Source organism: Adelges cooleyi, unplaced genomic scaffold (genome assembly GCF_023614345.1).
Source record: "Adelges cooleyi isolate 19-005CV unplaced genomic scaffold, UGA_ACOO_1.1 ACOO_flye_CR_arks_rails_tigmint_CR_PRNA_9, whole genome shotgun sequence".
NCBI lineage: Eukaryota > Metazoa > Arthropoda > Insecta > Hemiptera > Adelgidae > Adelges > Adelges cooleyi.
The window spans coordinates 15,218,406-15,237,060 of NW_026096579.1; the positions used below are offsets into that span (position 1 = coordinate 15,218,406).

Below are 18,655 nucleotides of genomic sequence, written 5' to 3' on the forward strand. Positions count from 1 at the left end.
AGGTGGATAACGTCAACTCCGAAACTTATACAAAGTGACAACCTGAAGATCCCCTACAAATCCTTTCTTTTACATAGTTATTTAGTACTTTGGCGCGCACGCATACTCCACTTGAAGTTTTCAAATAAAAATGCGGTATATCATAAAAAAAATAAACCGAAAATACAGATGTGTTTTTAACAGTGCAATTGTATTGGTAAAGAATACTCTAGAAAACTAAACATACATAAATGCATAATACTTGAGAATATAATGATATTTCACCTCCCTCGATTTAATAAATTTTAACGTCCGGCGTTTTTTTTGTAATTTCGACACAAACAAAATTTAGTCAACTAAGTCTTAATATTATTGTTAAGATTTGACGACCGCTCGGGTTGTAATTTTAATAAAAAAAATAAATATAAATAAAACAACATCAGCGAATTGATTGACAATAAACGAAAATGTATATTTTTTTCCACAGTCCATCCAGTCATTTCTGCTCCTAGTCAGCTTGTAGGTGCTCCAAAAGGAACTGAAGTAAAGTTGGAGTGTAACATTGAAGCATTCCCGAAGTCCATTAACTATTGGGTCCGAGAGAGCGGTGAGTTACATTAATTAATACCTAGTACCTACATTCAAAATAATTGTTTAACGTAAGGAGGTCATAATGTAGTAGGTTAATATAAAATGGTTATGTTTTCTTTTATTTTGATAATAAATGTCCACGTCTGCAAACAAAGAATGATCACAAGATAGAATGACATTATTTCGAATAAATAAACGTTAATCGAGTTTCATAATAATAATAAAAAAAAACAAAATACAATTTATTGCAAGTCTGTAAATGGTTTGTTTGCTTTGGAATATTATTCCGATTACAGTATTTCAAATGGTAAGATAAATCGTCTGATTTCGGTTTTTAAATAATAAGAAGTTATAATAGTTTTTTTTCTTTAATGAAACCGCCCGCGTTGTGATTTATCATCTTTTTTTTTGGGGGGGGGGGGAGAAATAATTTTCCTTTCATATTATTTTCATTATGATGCAAATGAGATTTACAAAAAAAAACAATATTGAAACGTTGACAATACTGATTATTGATTATTGAAATCACAACAGTAGTTAGTCGGTCAATGCAAGAAATAAAACTACACACAAACTTTGATGTTAATGTGTCAAATCAGTTAAAGTTTTCTTTAATCTAATTTTCTAATTGAAATTGTACTTTAGAAGCTTAATATTATTATGCATGGCTAAATTTATGATCATGCTACCGGACTAAAATATATATTTAATACAAATGATAATTAATTTATCAGTTACCTTTAGTTAGGTACCACTTAAAAATGTTTTGATGTACTCGTTTTTTAATAACTACTGTTAATGCGATTTCATTGGATTACACACTTTTATACTTCAAGTGTGTATTTGCTCAATTTTTGAAGGTACCTATAGTTTGTTTTCTTTTGACAACTCACTGCTACTGTAATAATTTAATAACGTTTAGGCTTTTCGGAAATTAAATATAAACGAGACACGGCGAGGTTCAAGATAACGGTCATTGAGTGCAAAGTGCTGTGGTGACTGATATCTGTATAAAATATTTATGCACGAAACCGAATGTGGCCAAATGGAAAGCGATGCATTTTTAACGACTTTTCGCACAAATATGCACATAGGTTGACGTGTGTGTCGTGTGCCACGTGGAATAACAGGAAATAATTTAAATATATCATGCTGAAAATAAAAAAAATCTACACTCTAAAAATTCAAGCACATAAAATGAAAGTTTGTTTTGATATGAAATATAAATATTGTTTAGCCGAAAAAGTGTACGAGACTGTTGTTGACAGCTTCTTGGCTAAAAACCAGTAGACCGCACCTTCCTTGCCCTCCATTTATGGCTTTGCCAAAATACCCCCAGTCATGTTTTTAATCGACCTCGCGCCACCCTTGGAATATTAAGCGAGTAGCCGGGCGCTGTCGTTTAATTATTGAAGCCAAGAATATATTATTATTATTATTATGTTCGTCTCTCCGGATTCAGATTTATCTAATAAAATTCGCTGAACAATTATTTTTCGTTCTACCCACACCGCAAGCATTATAATATTAATAAAGGAGATTTTTTTTTTTTTTAATTAGATATCAACTGCCTCAGTAAAATAATCACCACAGAGCTTGCACACTGCCAACAACCGCTTTGTATAGTAATAAAATATAAAAATTTGACCAGGGGTTTCAAAATTTCAAAATTTTACTTGTTATGTTTTATTCGTTACAAGAAAGTTATGTCTGCGTCTCTGGGCTTTGTCGGCGGTGCCCTGAACAGTTTGGCGGTTCATATAGCATTTCAGCCGACTAATTATACTTAATACAGACCGACAATGCGAGCACACTCGAATAAAGTATAATAATAATAATATGTAGTACTCAAACATGCGGATTAATCCGTGCTCGTTGCGCGGTAATGCGAGACCCGGGAAAACAATATCGGAAATCTCCCTAAATTGGCATAAAGCCATGATATAGACATGAGCCGGATTCAACCATTATTACCTCGTCTCGACATATTATTCATTGTGTAGTATTGTTCGCGGATTCTCGAGTAAGACGATATTTTGCACGTTGTCTAATGTCTGTCTGTATAGTACACTGCACAGGGTCCTATGAAAGAATGCCACTCGTAGCCAAAGCATATTATTATGGACTTACCAGCCATATTATACTTCGGCAATGGCACACACGCTCTGGTACCAAGTGTACCTGAGTATGTGCATTCACGGTAATAATCTCAGGTCTTCGGTTCGACCACTTTGTGTTTTTGATCCTCGGATTGCCTTCGATGATTTCGACTGATTCCCACCGAAGCCCCGCTAATTATTATTATTGTTTGTACGAATGTAAAACGTGCCTATATTGTGTTCAGTCCATAAAACAATGTTTTAACTAGGTGATAGTTGTTTATGCCTAACGCTATATTCTTGCATCGAATCCCTTAGGTATCGTTGTATTGTATTGGGGCTTGGCGGTTCCACGAGACGCCAAGTGAAAACACACGGGGTTAACGTGTGGACTTGACGATTCCCCCTCGTGCTTACACTAAAGATAGATATATAGTGGTATCCTAGTAAAAGAAAAAAAAACCGTCATCGCCATTGACAAGACTTACGGTAATGGATAATATTCCCCGGGGGTGACGTTTCACGGATTTTGCATCAGCATCTTATAGTACTTATATTACGACGTCTTATAATAGCACAAGAATCGTGTAATAGCTATACAGGTACATGTGATTTCATATCAACAAGTATTGCCTATCCGGCTGCTTAACGAGAGACTAAAGATTTGTTGTTTATTACAATAATCATTGTACATTTTCAACATTCCACAAAGACTAAGAGCCGTCTTGAACATATAGCGACCGTTTTTTTTTTTTTTGTATTAGAAAAAACACTAAGCTTTTAAATAAACGAGGAAATCGCACTTGATGATTTTAAACAAATTATTATTTCATCACAAATTGTTATTTTTTCTCTTATTTTTAATGATCAATTGCTTTGAAATAATTGTTGGAAATCATTTTTTACTTATTTTCTCTGCTAATTCAAAAATGGTAGTCAGATCATTTCCCAAAACTAATTCCAAAACTGTTGTATTTTTGTTAGGTGACATGGTAATCACTAGTGACAAATACCAAACAACCAACACGATCAAGTCGATATTTGAAGATCAGATGATATTGACAGTAAAGTTTGTCGAAGCGCAAGATTTAGGATCATTCAGGTGCATAGCGAAAAACTCACTGGGCGAAGTAGAAAGTAGCATCAGATTATACGGTAAGTAAATTAAAATCTGTAATTAGAAAAACTATACTCTTTAATGTTTAAAAAATATTAGTAACAACAACAAAACAATGTTGTTACTATGTTGGACAATAATAACAGTCTTTTTTTTTTTATAATAATATAGAATAAAACAGTTAATTATTTTCGGAATATTTGTATAAACAATGTGATATGTATTTAAAACGTTTGTTGTATAGCTATTTTGATATTGTAAAACATCCCTGTATAGTTTTAGCAATTAGGTAATGCTTTTTATTAGCTTATTGAAAGCCAAGTAAAATATTTTAAGGGTTTTGAAATTGACAGTATAAAAATACTTATGTATTTGATATGATTGCAAATAATTATAGAATTGTTGGAAAATAGTACCTAAAAACTAGTTTCTAGTCGTTTAAGAAACATAACTTAACATGCATATGTTATTGGGCTGGATACAAGAAATTTCATGTCACCATTTTTGCATAAAATCATTCAAAAATATTTTTAAATATTAAGAGATAAGATATTAGAGATAAGTAATAAGAGATTAGATAAGGTACTCCTGTTATCACATGAAGCATCATAAAAAGTACGCGCCATTATTTGGGTAGGCAAAACATTTTATCTTTTTACTAAGAAGTGTATTACCGATTACGGCAAATGTCGTATCCACTTAATAAAGGTCTTCACTTATTATTTATTTGTTGTTATTAAACACATATTAAAAATATTATATAGCTTATATGTGATTATAAATTATTTACCCACCGAAAACATGGTGGTTGCGTGTTAAGCTTGACTTCACTACCGCCAATTTAAAACGCCCCGAGTATCTTATCTAGTTAGTATAGAAGTCTGTGTAATATATATTAGATAAGTGATAATAGATATAAGATACGGGATAAGAGATAAAAGATTAGGATGAGATAAGTGATAAGTGACAATAGATAACCTACCCATGGTTCAATGTTTTTCTGTGGAGCGGAGAATATAACTAGGTTTTTTTTTATTTACTCAGTGTTACCTTATGGAGAACATTTTACTTGTGAATTTACAGAAATCCCAGGACCTAAGGAAGACGGTGATGAGTATGATGATAACATAGGCACGTCAAATGAATACGAAGACATTATTCCGGAAGTGCGTGATGATAACGACTGGGTAAACGACAGCAATGACCGGAACCGGACAAAACACAAGCATCAGTCCGACGATAATGACGACGCTGCGGCACCGAGTCCAAGTATATCAGTTCGTCTTTTGCCGCCATTATACTGGACTTTGAAATATCTCTGACAAAAAGTTTCCACCTGGTAAGCAACCCGCCCGTTCTTAAAGCCGCCCTTACCAGTTCAAAACGAATATTTACCGCGGTTCTTCCAGCAGTGCTGATCCAATTAGCATCTGATAATAATTGTTTTCAGCCATTTACTAATAATTGGTTAAAATGTAAATTATAACTTAAGTATTTCGAATACCCCCTCCCCACCCTCGAAAAGTGAAACGGTTGTGCATTTGAATAGGTCCCTCTTTTTAAAAACGTTGCAACCGACCATTAACACTAATGGGGTTGTTTTCAACGTAGATCAAAATATTACCAGGGTGGCCACAATATGTTTTTTCGTTTACCGAAAATTTAAGAAAATTTTTGGTTACAACGTTTTTAGAAGGACCCGTTCATTTGTTAAATTTCAGGAAGCTTATTAAAAATATCCATCTAAAAATTCTAACGAAAGACTGAAAAGTAATGGTAATCAGCTAATTAGGCAACCAATGAACTATTATGGTTAAATTTGTAATTAAAAAAAATGTATATAATTCAATACCAGTATTAAGAGGTTGTTTTTATTTGAGTGTGACACATGACTCAAGAGACGTAATTTTTTCAACAACTGAGCGCTTTTTACGCTTTTAACGTGAAACACATTTTTGTAAAATAAATTATAGAGACTTAATCTAGATTTTGACATGAGCGAGTTTTAATAAAATAAATGTTTTGTGGGAGTTGAGATTTATTGTAGATAACAAAAAGAAAAGAAAACACAACTTATAATACTAATAATGTTAATAACAGTATTTAACTAAGACTATTATACAAAGGAACGATTAAACATTCAAGTTAACTAAAATTACACAATAATAACACTGTTGACATCATCTGTTTACACACAAATCACATCACTACTATTATTTTATCTATATTCAGTTAAAGAGTAAAAACATATCTTACTTCTTAAGTATATACGACACAAATATAAATGACTCATTGTTAATTTCAACATTTGTTTTTATTCGTTTAAAATATCAATAACAAAAGGTTATTAGCTTAAAACATTACACACTAATGGCGAGTAATATGTTAATGACATTGTAGATGACAAAATATAAATGGTTTTTATAGTTGACCTTTTTTGATATTATATTAAATAAACTATCTTATGTCTGCAAGTATTTTTTTTTATATATGTTCTTCGAATGGACCTAAGGCTTCAGTAATGTTATCTGGGCTTTTAAGTTGGCTCTTATGTCAATATGACGATGACAGTGAGTTCAAATATTTTTAAATGTGAATATTTCCCCACACGTTCTGCATATTTCAGTCTTAGGTATTTTGTTTTATAAGAAAATGGAATTTTACCGGATCTCTTCATTTGATCTCTCAAAGTTTGTTCTCAGTTATCAATAAAAATGTTTAATAGAAATGTGTGAAATGTAGTAATGTCCTCTTACTGAATTGCTGATAACTTTATCGAAAACCACCATGTGAAAATCTAGATCAAGTTGTAATCTCTAATGTGGCGTCCTCTTACTCATATATAATATAATAATATAAAACTGTAGCTAATTTTTAGTCAGTTGAGTTTCAAGTTAAGTTTAAAGATTGATATTACGTTTTATGAACTATAATATGCAGGTTGTAAATAACAGTATTCATTGATCAACTTATTCACTATTTTTTAATGGTCTACCATATCAGTACATGAACAGTAAAGCTGTTATAATAACAACAACACCGTTCGTCTAGTAATTATATTTTTTAAGACACTTCTTTTAAAAAATATAATATTACCCCAAGCGTAGCGTTTCCAACGACGGTGATGTTTGGATAAATATAGCAATAGATATTATTATCATAATTCCAATATTATTATATTCGTGGCTATACAATAATAGTTGGTATATTCTTTGTAATTATTTGTTTTGTATGCTGATTAAATAATATTGTTAGGACAATATAATATAGTTAAGTATGTTCAAGCATGATATTATTCGTAATTCCAAAATAATGTAAATCGATAAAACTATCAAATATAATAAAACTGTCGCTTTATTAATATTTACTAATTGCTTATTCATTCACAAAAAAATACAAAAATAAATGTTATTTATACATAAATATTTTAGATTTATAATACTTATATATCTATGATAAGTAAGTTGTATATATTGTATGATACGTTATGTTCCTCTATAGATTATTATAATATACCTACTATATATAATTTATTATTAAATTATATGGATAACTAGATATTGTCATTAAAAAATTGTTGTTATACAAATAAATACATAATATATTATATTATCAATTTTTTTTATTTTTTATTTAAATTTCCAAATTATACGACTATATCCACTTGTATTATGTATTTTATTTTGAACATAAAGTCTTAAGTTTGAACCCGCGATACAGAAAAGCTCAATAGTTATTTTATCGACCTAGTGGTATCTTAACAACTTAAGTATACAAATAGGTAATTTTGTTCACCAAATCGTTTGCAAATATTTTTCTTTGAAATAATATAATCATTTGTAGGGGTTAAAGTCAGCGATGTAAGTCATATTTAAGGTAAAAGTCGAGTTAAGCATTGTAAGCATATCATAAGAAGTCAATTTATCGAAAGACGGAGTGCATTAAACCGTAACCTCTACCACCAAATACAAGAACAATACAAGCACAACGGAAAAGTTTTCATTAAATCTAGTTTTTCTCTAATTAAGATTAATGTGACTTTCGCCACTACGGTGTTAACCCAAAAACTCGAAATAACTGGAGGATTGGTTGAGAGGTGAGGTTGTGCTTGTGGCCAAATAAACCTAAGATGAAAAAATAAAAAAACATTTAATTAAATATATTATTCAGAAGTATGAAAAATAAAATATTTAAGGTTTTCTAGTTACGTTAACATTTTTTTTTTTTTTTAAGAGAACCGAAAGTAGGCACGAAAAGGTGATTCTAACAATAAAGTAGTAATTTATATACAACAATTTTGTATAACTTAATAATATTGAAAACCATCCTCTGTACGGGCTTTATAAACGCATATTTTATTAAAGCGTTCATTCATTGGCGTTTAGTGTCGTTTCGTAAAGGTGTTTTTTTTTTTAATACCAAATGTTATAAGCAATATTTATTTTAAACATCTTAGAAAAGCAACGAACACGTGTCAAATGAAATAATAGCCACGTGCTTCTCTAGTACAGGCGATATGATCTAATCGTTCAGTGTATTGACACAGTATGAGATACATGAACGCGGCTAGCTGTCCAAAATGTTAAGTCGAACGCTTATAAAAACACACATAAGCTGTACAGAGTATCCTAACTGTATAGAGTTGTGTGCCAAGTCTTATTCGAATAAATTTTACTTGAATAATATTGTTTTTTATTTAGATGATTATTCCAAAGATGCACAACCGCCATGTACATGCACAACTCTGACCGCACGTTGTGTATTGTCAGTAATTTTTATTAAATTTATTCAACTATAATATTGACCGAAACATAATAATATATTATATGGTATGCGTTAATTGAGCCCAGCCTTCTCGGTCGTTTGGACTCGATATCCGTTTTAAATCGTACTTTATCACTCCCGCCATCATTTCCCTTGCAGATACAATATATTATTAGGTTTGTATACTCTATGGTTACGTTATCGCCGTTAAATTGGAGTTATTGCTAGCTTTTATCTCACACCAGACGGTTCTGTAGACTTAACTTCCTCCCCCCCCCTCTTCCAAGTATAAATATATATTTGCAACAACATATAGCAATTTCCAATTTACACGAGCAGCCGGCAGCGTGCAAACGGAAATTTAGGAAAACTTAAAACAACACCATAGCTAAAATGAAAATAAAAAATAAAATACTTAACTTTTTAAATTAAGAACATTTTACTAAAAAATGTTGACTGGTTGATAATACAACCAGTTGTGAACAACAACACTTTTTTTAAGTTATAAGAGTTTAAAACTCCTAGGACGGGAGGGGAAGTGCGCGCAGATAAAAATAATACTACACTCCACCCTTCCCACCGAGAAATATCCGAAGTGCCACGCGTTTCATGAACTGCACCGGAATTGAAAGTCGATAAGGGTGTGAACAATATTATAATAGTATATAATATAATACAATACAAAATAAGGAGAACGCCAACAAAAAAAATTGTAATTTTCACCTGCGCGTTACTTTTGCATCATCTTTACACCATATTATTACTCTTTAACGAGCATAATGCGGCCGTCGTGCATTGTGAAGTCTTACTGCACGATTGCATAAAGCTTTACAATTTGGCGTCCTTACGATTGTAAGATTTTTACGTTTATTTGTGTGTTTATAAACGACAGAAAAAAAGCGACGATTATCATAATCATATTTCCCGTTGCCCGTAAGAAGAATATCGGGGATTGCGTGCACCGTTCACCACTATCTGTCCACATAAATTCAGTCGAAATGTGAGCTTACTGTCGAAGGGGATTTGCTTGGCGGAAACTTGAGGAATTTTTTATTAAAAAACCGAACCGACAAACAATAAAAGTGCGGGTGTCGTCGGATTGTTTTTTGTCCGCTAATCGGATTATACTTGCTATTATTAGCAATAAAATATAAAAAATATAGTGTATTCCGTTCAATGTGTTAGCGTTTGAGGGGAAACAACATAATATACTAAATAGTTTTCATCCGCCGTCGATGCGCCGGCTTTAGGATTATCTTTATAGACACCATAATACGCCATGTACCGCACGTGATTGTCGTGCGAAATGACTCGTTTGCTATAGTAGGTATATAAAGTATAGTCGAACTTCATTGACGGACTTCAGTTCGCGGTTAAGTTAGGTTTAGAACAAGGAAAACCATACATGGTACAGGATTAGTGCCGAGAAAGACTCACGGAACACTTACCATCCGTTCAGCGTTACATATACTTACTTACATCTGCTGCAGTAGACATTTGGTAGACAAATTTTGAAATCTTATACAAGTTAATGAGCGAAAAATACTAACGAATGTAATAAAACTTTGGCGTATGCAGGATTTTCAATGGGCTTGCAAATAAACAAATACTCACAGTAGACATAAGGTTGGATTTGAAATAATTGAACGTACCAATGATGAGAATGTTCTCTCAGGTTGTAGCTGATGTAATTGACAATGTAGCAAACCATCTTAAGTCTTAACAGCAGCTGAATAATTTTGAAATAGGTTTGTACAATGAGATAATGTACGACCAATAACTGATTGGGGTTTTAACATGGATGTGCTGGGGGCCATTCAAAAAATCTGTGAGACGAGCATCACGCTAAACGATACCGGGTAAATATATAAGATTAGAAGTAATGGATTAGAGATAAAAAAAAATAGAAATAAGTAATGGTCTAACTGGGAGCTGAGATTATGGATAAGAAATAAGAGTTAAAAAATGGTCCAGCTGGATGCTAAGATGGTCCAACATGATGCTGGAGGTAAGAGATAGTCTAGCTGTATGCTGAAAGTGAGTTAAGAGCTTTGAGATAAGATGCGTTTTTCTTGGATACACTAAGAAGCAAAAGTTGAGTACAAACGGTATTAATTTGTTTTAATACTTAAGTGTCCTTATCGTCCTACCTAGTGCACCTATAGGTCATTGATTTTTTATGTTCTCCCAGACCGAAATATTATTTGGCTGTAATTATAATAAAAGTTTCCCGTCAGGTCTGTCGTGTGTGATCCACTTGTAATCTTCTGGTTGCTTGTGCATAAACGCGCATAATCCGTTTTATTATGCTAATAAAGTATATGTAAATAGATGTCACCGAAAGCAGTTACGATAAGAAAAGTCACCAGAGGGGGTGGCGGGGTATTTCTTGAAGGGATAGGGGGGAAGCAAAAGGGGAAGCCAAGACGAGAAGGGCCAAGTCAATTGGACGAAACGCTCACCGTTTTCCGAAGCTAAAGGTATAGGTGCAATATGAAATAGGACAGATGCATAATACATATTTCCCATAGCTTTTCCCACAGCCTAAGTGACATAATTGAAACGCGTTCGGTTTGTCTGATTCCTCTGACGCGGACGAGTGTATTCGACAATTCAATTAGACTGTCGAGTATCCAATTAAAATCATCAACCGCTATCTACATCCGCATTATACCTTAGCGTGTCCTCCGATTACGGTGATTTCCGTCCACGGAAAATGTGCATCTGCCTTGAGAAGAAACGCCTACAATTTCATTGTGCTGCTATTAATTAAAATAAGTGTATTGTTACAATGTTGCTTCCCCGCCGGCACATTATTTAATAGTCACCGTCACTCCGCAGATAAAAAAATATATTTAAAACTTCACATCGAAGATAAAATTATATATGACATTTAAAACAACAATGCAATGCAATTTATGTCAATACAAAACTTTAATACCATCACTGGAACGTACACAAAAGCCACCACATATTATTTAATGTCTGTGTCAGAAATGAATAACCTAGTGTATATGTCTGTTGAATGTATGATTTAGCTAAAAGTGTTTAATACCTTTCTAGTGATTTTTTTAAGGAATGGTATTTAAAAAAAGTATAATTATTGTAACATACTTTCAACAAACAATTTACAATATTTTTTTTTTTTAACAATTTTAACAGAATTTGTTTTCACGAAATCAAATTCTGTTTGACTTATGAATAAAAATAACTTTTTTTAGCCGGTTATTAAAATAATAGCTGTTGATATCTTCAGAAAATAGAACTGATTGGTGCAAAAACTGTATTACATATTGCAGCTGTTTTATTAGAGCTTCAGTACACCTAAGATGGTTTTCTAGAAATGTGTAGCTGCGAGTATGACTCGTCTTCGACTGTGGGTTAAGCACAATATAACCACTTATTTGCATTATGTTTACACACAGGAGTGGCCTTTTCCCGGCCAAGTAGTCATTTATCGGATGATGTACTTGAACGATCCATTTCACTTGAAACTATATAGACCTTTCGCTTTTACCATGCCGGTCAGCTCCATTCGAGACAAAACCACTACAATGCCTATTCATCTAAAGCGCTTATTGTTATCTAAGATATTTGGCGAAGCAAATACTTTCATTTTTATATTTTGTAATTTGTATGATATTAAAATCAAGTATTTACCGCGTGTGGTATTTAGCATACTGAAATCGACCTGCACCTGGTATTAACTTGGAGTTACATTAGTGGCTAAATTTAAAAACTATAAATAAGCATTTGATTTCACTACAAAAGTGTATAAAAACATAGACTATTTTAATCGTATAAGTTTTTTTTCATTGTTGTTTATTAATTTTACTATACTGTTCCATTGCACACACACTATGTGTACCATATTTTGGTCAGCTCTAGTTTACTTCTATTTGCTGATACCGTACTGGATCTATAGTCGGCTTATTCGTCGGTTTTCCAGCTGTTATAGTTGACTTGAGTTAATTTTAAGGAATATTTATGCACCAAGATCAATGATAAGATTCGCCGAATAAACAACTCACAGCGTGCATAAACGAAAGAGCTCTTTGGAGAGTCTTTGAGTTGGCCGCATTACTGTGGCCATTCGTTTCAGGCTTATCGCGTTGAACCATCTGTACAGAACGTCGAAGAAAGTAAGGAACACAGAAGCAGCAGAGAAATTAGGGAACAGCGGCTTAATTGAATATGCAGCCAGAGAAATCCCGAGAGACGTAAGTATATTGTATATGTCTCGGCCATAAAATCGAGATTTGCTTGACCACTTTAACACATTAACCCGGTCGGATGGTGGGAAAAGGGGGAGAGGGGTGTATTGTATATGTAATACCGACCAAAATTAACGACGACGACCGGTCCGACAAAATAATACTCTCCTTCCTAGTAAACCCCCTCCTCGTCATTGTCTCTACTAGCATATTTGTTTTTGATGTAGCAGCTTAAAGTGGTGAACCGTGTGCAGAGTGATTTACACCCTTCTTAAACTCTTGTTACCGGACTCCATTAACTTTAACTTGTGTCGTCAATAGATTTAATCAGCTGAGTGAACGGAAAAGGGTTTTGGCAAAATAATTATAAACGCCCCCGTTTTATTTTCTGAATTGAATACACCAAAAAAAAAAACGTTTCCCAAATCTCTATCAGTGTAAAAGCAGTGTATTAGCAACAGCCAAGTTAAAATATGTATTATATAAAGTTTAAATTTTGTACGTCTTAGATAAATTATAATTCAAATAACATTCTATAATTCATTACTTAATACATGAAAATTAGAAAACGCTATTTGTATTTTTACAGTTATACTCGTTATTTAGAATAATATTTATATACATACAGTAAGTAAAACTGATATTTTAAAATATTTACTCTAAAAGGTATCGAATTTTTAGGTAATATGTAAAGTGTAAACCATAATTTGTTTGAAATAATCTGAAAATTAAATGAATTTAAAATGTAAAAAAAGCTTTTACCTTACATCAAATCTTTATTATAATGTTCTGGGAATAAATAAACACTCATTTTTACTATTATTAAAAAGTCTGATAAATTAAAATAAACCGTTTAATTTATCATAAAACAATAACAGCTATAAGTTAGTAGAACGTTATACAACTATTTCGTACAGAATATGCAATTTTTTGTGAAATATTGATTTAAGGCCAAATCATTTATGTATATTAATTGGTGTAATCATGTAAACATCAATCGTGTATTTTATAGAGAAGTAAAAATTTGATTAAACATTTTAAAATATTTATCGTCAAAACTTAACCTAAAACATGTTTGCAATATTTTTTTATAAAATCCAACGTTCAATTCGATCAATAATTTCAAGAGTAATGGTTTCAATTATACATAATGTTGAAAGCTATTGACTTTGAGCTTTTCTACCGGACAAGGTAGGTATAAAATTAATACTATTTGCATATTCTATTATTTGCATTGTGGCGAAAATAAAAAACGGCTCTTAAAACCTCGGAGCAAACACCAAAATAGACTTATTCAAGTCGAACGATTTGCGTGGGCCAAATCGCCCATTGTTCGGCGCACAACAATAAGCTACCGGCGATGCTGTGCTCGTGTGCCTGGTCTCCCCTTTTTCTCTTACCCGTTCGGATAATACCCGTCTTATCTATTTCTCGCTTAAGAATTATATTCACAAAAAATACCAAACCACACTGTATCGGTACGCACACAGGCCGCACACATAAGATTCATTCAATTTCCTTTGGACCCGAGCCAGACGTTATACACACAGACAGCAGAAAGACCACAACAACAACAGCAGCAGCCGTCCACCGACCATACGACGTCCTATTGCCAAAGTCACCACCCCGACTGTGTGATGGCGTTAATGTTCCAAAGCCAAATTGATAAATAACTGCCCTCTCCCCCCCCCCCCGTGCTCCCACTGGTCGACCAGAAATCCACCGGAGTTCTTCCGTTCGCATTCGCATTTTATTATCGCTGCCCGACATTAATCACTATATGAGCCTGCTGCACAAAGGTTTTCTGAGAGTATTTAATAAACATTCGCATGTGTGTCATGAAATCAGCTGATCGTAAGACATATTCAACGATCCAATGTTTCTTCTCCGAGACTAATTTACTTCTTTCAAACTATCTTTTTACAGTCCTAACTTCACTAAACGTGGAAATATCTATTAGTAAATGTGTAATAACAGTTAATATTATAAAATTCGGATTGAAAAAATAAAATAAATCCTGATTCAAATATCCTGTTACCCGGATACGTAAGAAATCTGGGTTCCGGTCCCATCTCGATTATCTCTGCTACCTTCAAACTGTGCAAGCTTACATATTCAAATTTTGGTGTAGCATCTACTGAAATCACTGAGCCTACTTATATACATCATTGTGGCAACATTAAAACATCAAACGTTGATATTTAAATTTTTCTTGCTCGCTGTAAATTAATCATTTAGACCCTCGACTTATTTTCATTGTAATGTCTTTAGTAGCAGCGATAATACCCACAATCAATTGAAATTTCTCTTTACGCTGTTGTATGCACTACGCTGTTAATCTCTAGTTTAATAAAATCTTTACATACTTTGAGTGGGTATGATAATCTAATTATGTGATGTTTAGTTGTTTTTTCAATGAGATAAAAATGTTTACGATTAAAATAAAAATAAATAACATACTATAAGTGAATTATTACAATAATGCATTATTATTTTTTAAACAGAATAGTGTTAGCAAATTAAACTGTAAAATATAAACAAGTTAATGTACATTTGAAAAATAGTGCATTTGTAGTTTTTAATATGGAAATAATATATTTTTTAAATTATCATTTTTCATCGAAAATAATAATATTTTTAATAATAATTGTCGCGTTATTTTTATATTATTTTTTTTTTTGCCAAAAAATCAAATATTAATAATATAAATACCTCATTAGTTCTTTTTATGTATCATAAATTCATTCTATTACGTTTAAGCATCAAACAAATATTGTTTACTTGTAAAATACGTTTTACCGAACCTTAAAAAAAACATTTACAAGATATTGCTTCCTTAATGAACCCAGGTAAGTGGTTTTTTTTTAATATCGACATGTGAGTAAGAACACAAATGTAATGTAATCAAAGATAGCGCAACTTGGCTTGTGTGATCAGTCCATCTTACCTTAAACTTTTACACCTTAAGAGGACGCCACACCTTCCATTTCTAAGGAGTAAAGTGTAGACAATTTTTGGCAAAATTTGAACTTAAACTGTGATGTGTAATTATTAGTTCAGTAATTAGGACTAATTTTTTCGGAAATGAGTGCTTTAACCTTTTTTTTTTCGTTTTCATTTTTACCTTTATTTAAAAAAAAAAAACTCGCCTAAGCGACACAGATAAAGTTCTTAACTTTCAGAAGATATAAGTGACTTTCTTGTAAGACAATTTTTGGCAGTGGTGTATCAAGAAGCCAACTCATATTTTTTGTACCGTAAAAATGCATGTGGCGTCCTTTTAATAAGTGTATTTTTTTTCATTTTTTCGTTGATTTCTAATATGTAAGTAGAACGCGTTTTTGAGGAAGTTATTCGCCAACGATTTGGCAGTGGTATTGCTTTTTTTTTTTTTTTATAGCTAGATAGGTTTGATTTCAGAAAACGGCTAGAAACACAAGATTGTTGTGAATATTTTTGGAACATTTCACAGGCAGAGATCGGCTCGACGATATTGTTTTCATTAATAGTCCTCACGTACCGTGTGTGAATACAATGGGGGTAGTTTTCATATATTGGGGTGTCAAAACAACCGCCTTCAATACCGTGTATAGTAGGTATAGGTGTCGTCCTGTATATTACATATATAGCCATTTCGTTTCATTGCACGCGTGCCGAATACAACTAATATCGACAATATCAGATGTAAAACCAGCTACACACACAAGGGGAAGGGGGTTCACACGTCAAACCCTCGAGTTGGAGTTGGTAGGTGTCCAAATAGAAATTTTAACTTGGACCGTAGCAATTTCCGGATCTATTTCCGGCAAGTCGTTTACATTAATCCGACTTCGATCGGTCGTCAACGTCACGTTGTTATTATATTGGCAAGTACCTACATAATAATATATATTGTGTATTGTAATGTATATAGGTAGTGTATAATGTACATTTGTACATGTACACATGGTTTTGGTGAAATATAATACATGATTCGTGTCAACAGTGAACTTGCGCGGGTAAAACGTCAGCACAGTATTTCCACAATAGTCGATTAAAAGATTGAAAGTTGATAAAAACAAGGCACTCAATATAAATGCATTTCTTCTACTAAAAATGTATTTAAATATTTCACAGCAAACTGTGAAGTTGTATGGAAAAAATACTTAAGCAACACTATTGTAGTTATATAAATTAGTAAAGAAATAAAATAATAAAATATTTAAACAAACCATTAGGTAACCAAAATTTTTTACAAGCAATACCGTTGGTAAATATGTAATCCTAACTTAACCTGATTGAACTTAAGATGATTAAGAATCATCCAGTTATTTACTACGTCATTTAATTTATTTTGTTGGTCAATAAAAATCAAATATTGTTGTAAACAGTATTGGTTGCTACGCATTTATGTAACACCGGGCCCAGGACTTAATAACTAAAATCGTTATACAATATAGTATGCAATATCATTTTTTAAATATAATTATAGGTATATACACAAACTATTAATTTTTGTTTTCATTTTATTTTTTTCCGGACCTAGAAAAAGTTTAGGGTCTATGACCTTTTTATTATGAAATTTTGATGGAAGATTTCTCTGTAAAGGCCGATGTGGGTGTTGATTAATATTTTATTTTTGTTTATTTGATTTTGTAAATATTATTATTACATTTTATTAACACTTGACGATCGGAACCTGATGTTGAATAATAGATAGGTGGCCATGGCCTTAAAAATATTTTGTGATCGCATTTCATATTTTAAAAAGTCATATTTTGTCTTGAACATGGCTCATAACCGAAAAACTTAGATACTTTCGTTAGGTTCTGATGTAATTTTATCAACATACAATTTATTTTAAAGTAAATTCTTAAAATACCAATATAATAAATTATTTGTTTTATACTTAAGGTCCTTTACGGAGAACGTTTTCGAAATAAACTCATCGAGATGGAACATTTTCAAAGTAAATATGCTTGGGGATAGCGTTTTTCTGAGTAAATGGTTAGACATTTGATGGAACCTTTAGATATCGTTGATAATCGCTATAAAGTACATTGTTTCGGTGTCACTATGGTAAATGAAATGAGAGGAATCCTTTATTAATATAAATACATATGATAGTATAGTAAAATGCATGTTTATTGTTCATTAACTGTTCATACAATTTAAATATGAAGTTTGTATCCTTTAATAACGAAAGCAATGTAAAAAATTCTACTCAGTAAAAACTGTGAGTAAATAATTATTTTTTTTTTCAACAATATAAAACTTTTTCATCCTGGATATCTTAAAAAGTGATGTTTGGAAAAACCATACAAACGAATTAACAACTAAGATGACTGACTGATTCAACTTTAGGGAAGCTGATAAAAACCATATTATATTTTCTTTTGAAAGGTTTTAGAAAATAATTTTTGTGATTATCTCTAGTTTTTACAATTCATGTATCGGGTTTATTTCCAGTTATGTTCTTTTGGTCGAGGGCATGTTCTTTCAGTGAGGTTAGGTTGTTCAGTATAGACTATGTGAAGTAGAATAATTTTGGGCATTCAATCATGATATTATGTTTAGTTGATAAATTGATTAATATTGTACTCTTCATGTACTCCACATTTTGGTTTGGATTTCTTGGCATTAAAGTAAGAGTGCGCTGGATGGGTGTGCCCTATTATTGTAGATACTGGTGACATTGAGTCATGGATATGTTATATCTTATCATTTATCTTTTATCACTCGTCTTTCGTCTCTTATCATTTATCACTTGACTGTTATTACTTATATCATATCTCTTATCTCCAATAACATAATATTATTTTAAATACAAAGCAAAAACAAAATTCTATAAACATTGGGTTATGTTATAATTTTTTTCATTGTCGATGGTCGTTGCCTAAACGCTTCCGCTA

At 32.1% G+C, this 18,655-nt stretch overlaps 1 protein-coding gene across 4 annotated transcripts in view; it reads left to right on the forward strand.

The window, feature by feature from the left end:
• Positions 1 to 7,086, forward strand: part of LOC126846434 (lachesin-like) — a 43,532-nt gene extending 36,446 nt beyond the window's left edge. For all 4 annotated transcript variants that reach the window (XM_050585819.1, XM_050585821.1, XM_050585822.1 and 1 more), the window contains 3 exons: positions 467 to 586; positions 3,654 to 3,824; positions 4,870 to 7,086. In XM_050585819.1, the coding sequence (XP_050441776.1) occupies positions 467 to 586; positions 3,654 to 3,824; positions 4,870 to 5,108 (530 nt within the window). In that variant the 3' untranslated portion in view covers positions 5,109 to 7,086. The remainder of the gene's footprint in view (positions 1 to 466; positions 587 to 3,653; positions 3,825 to 4,869) is intronic.
• Positions 7,087 to 18,655: the final 11,569 nt, after the last annotated feature.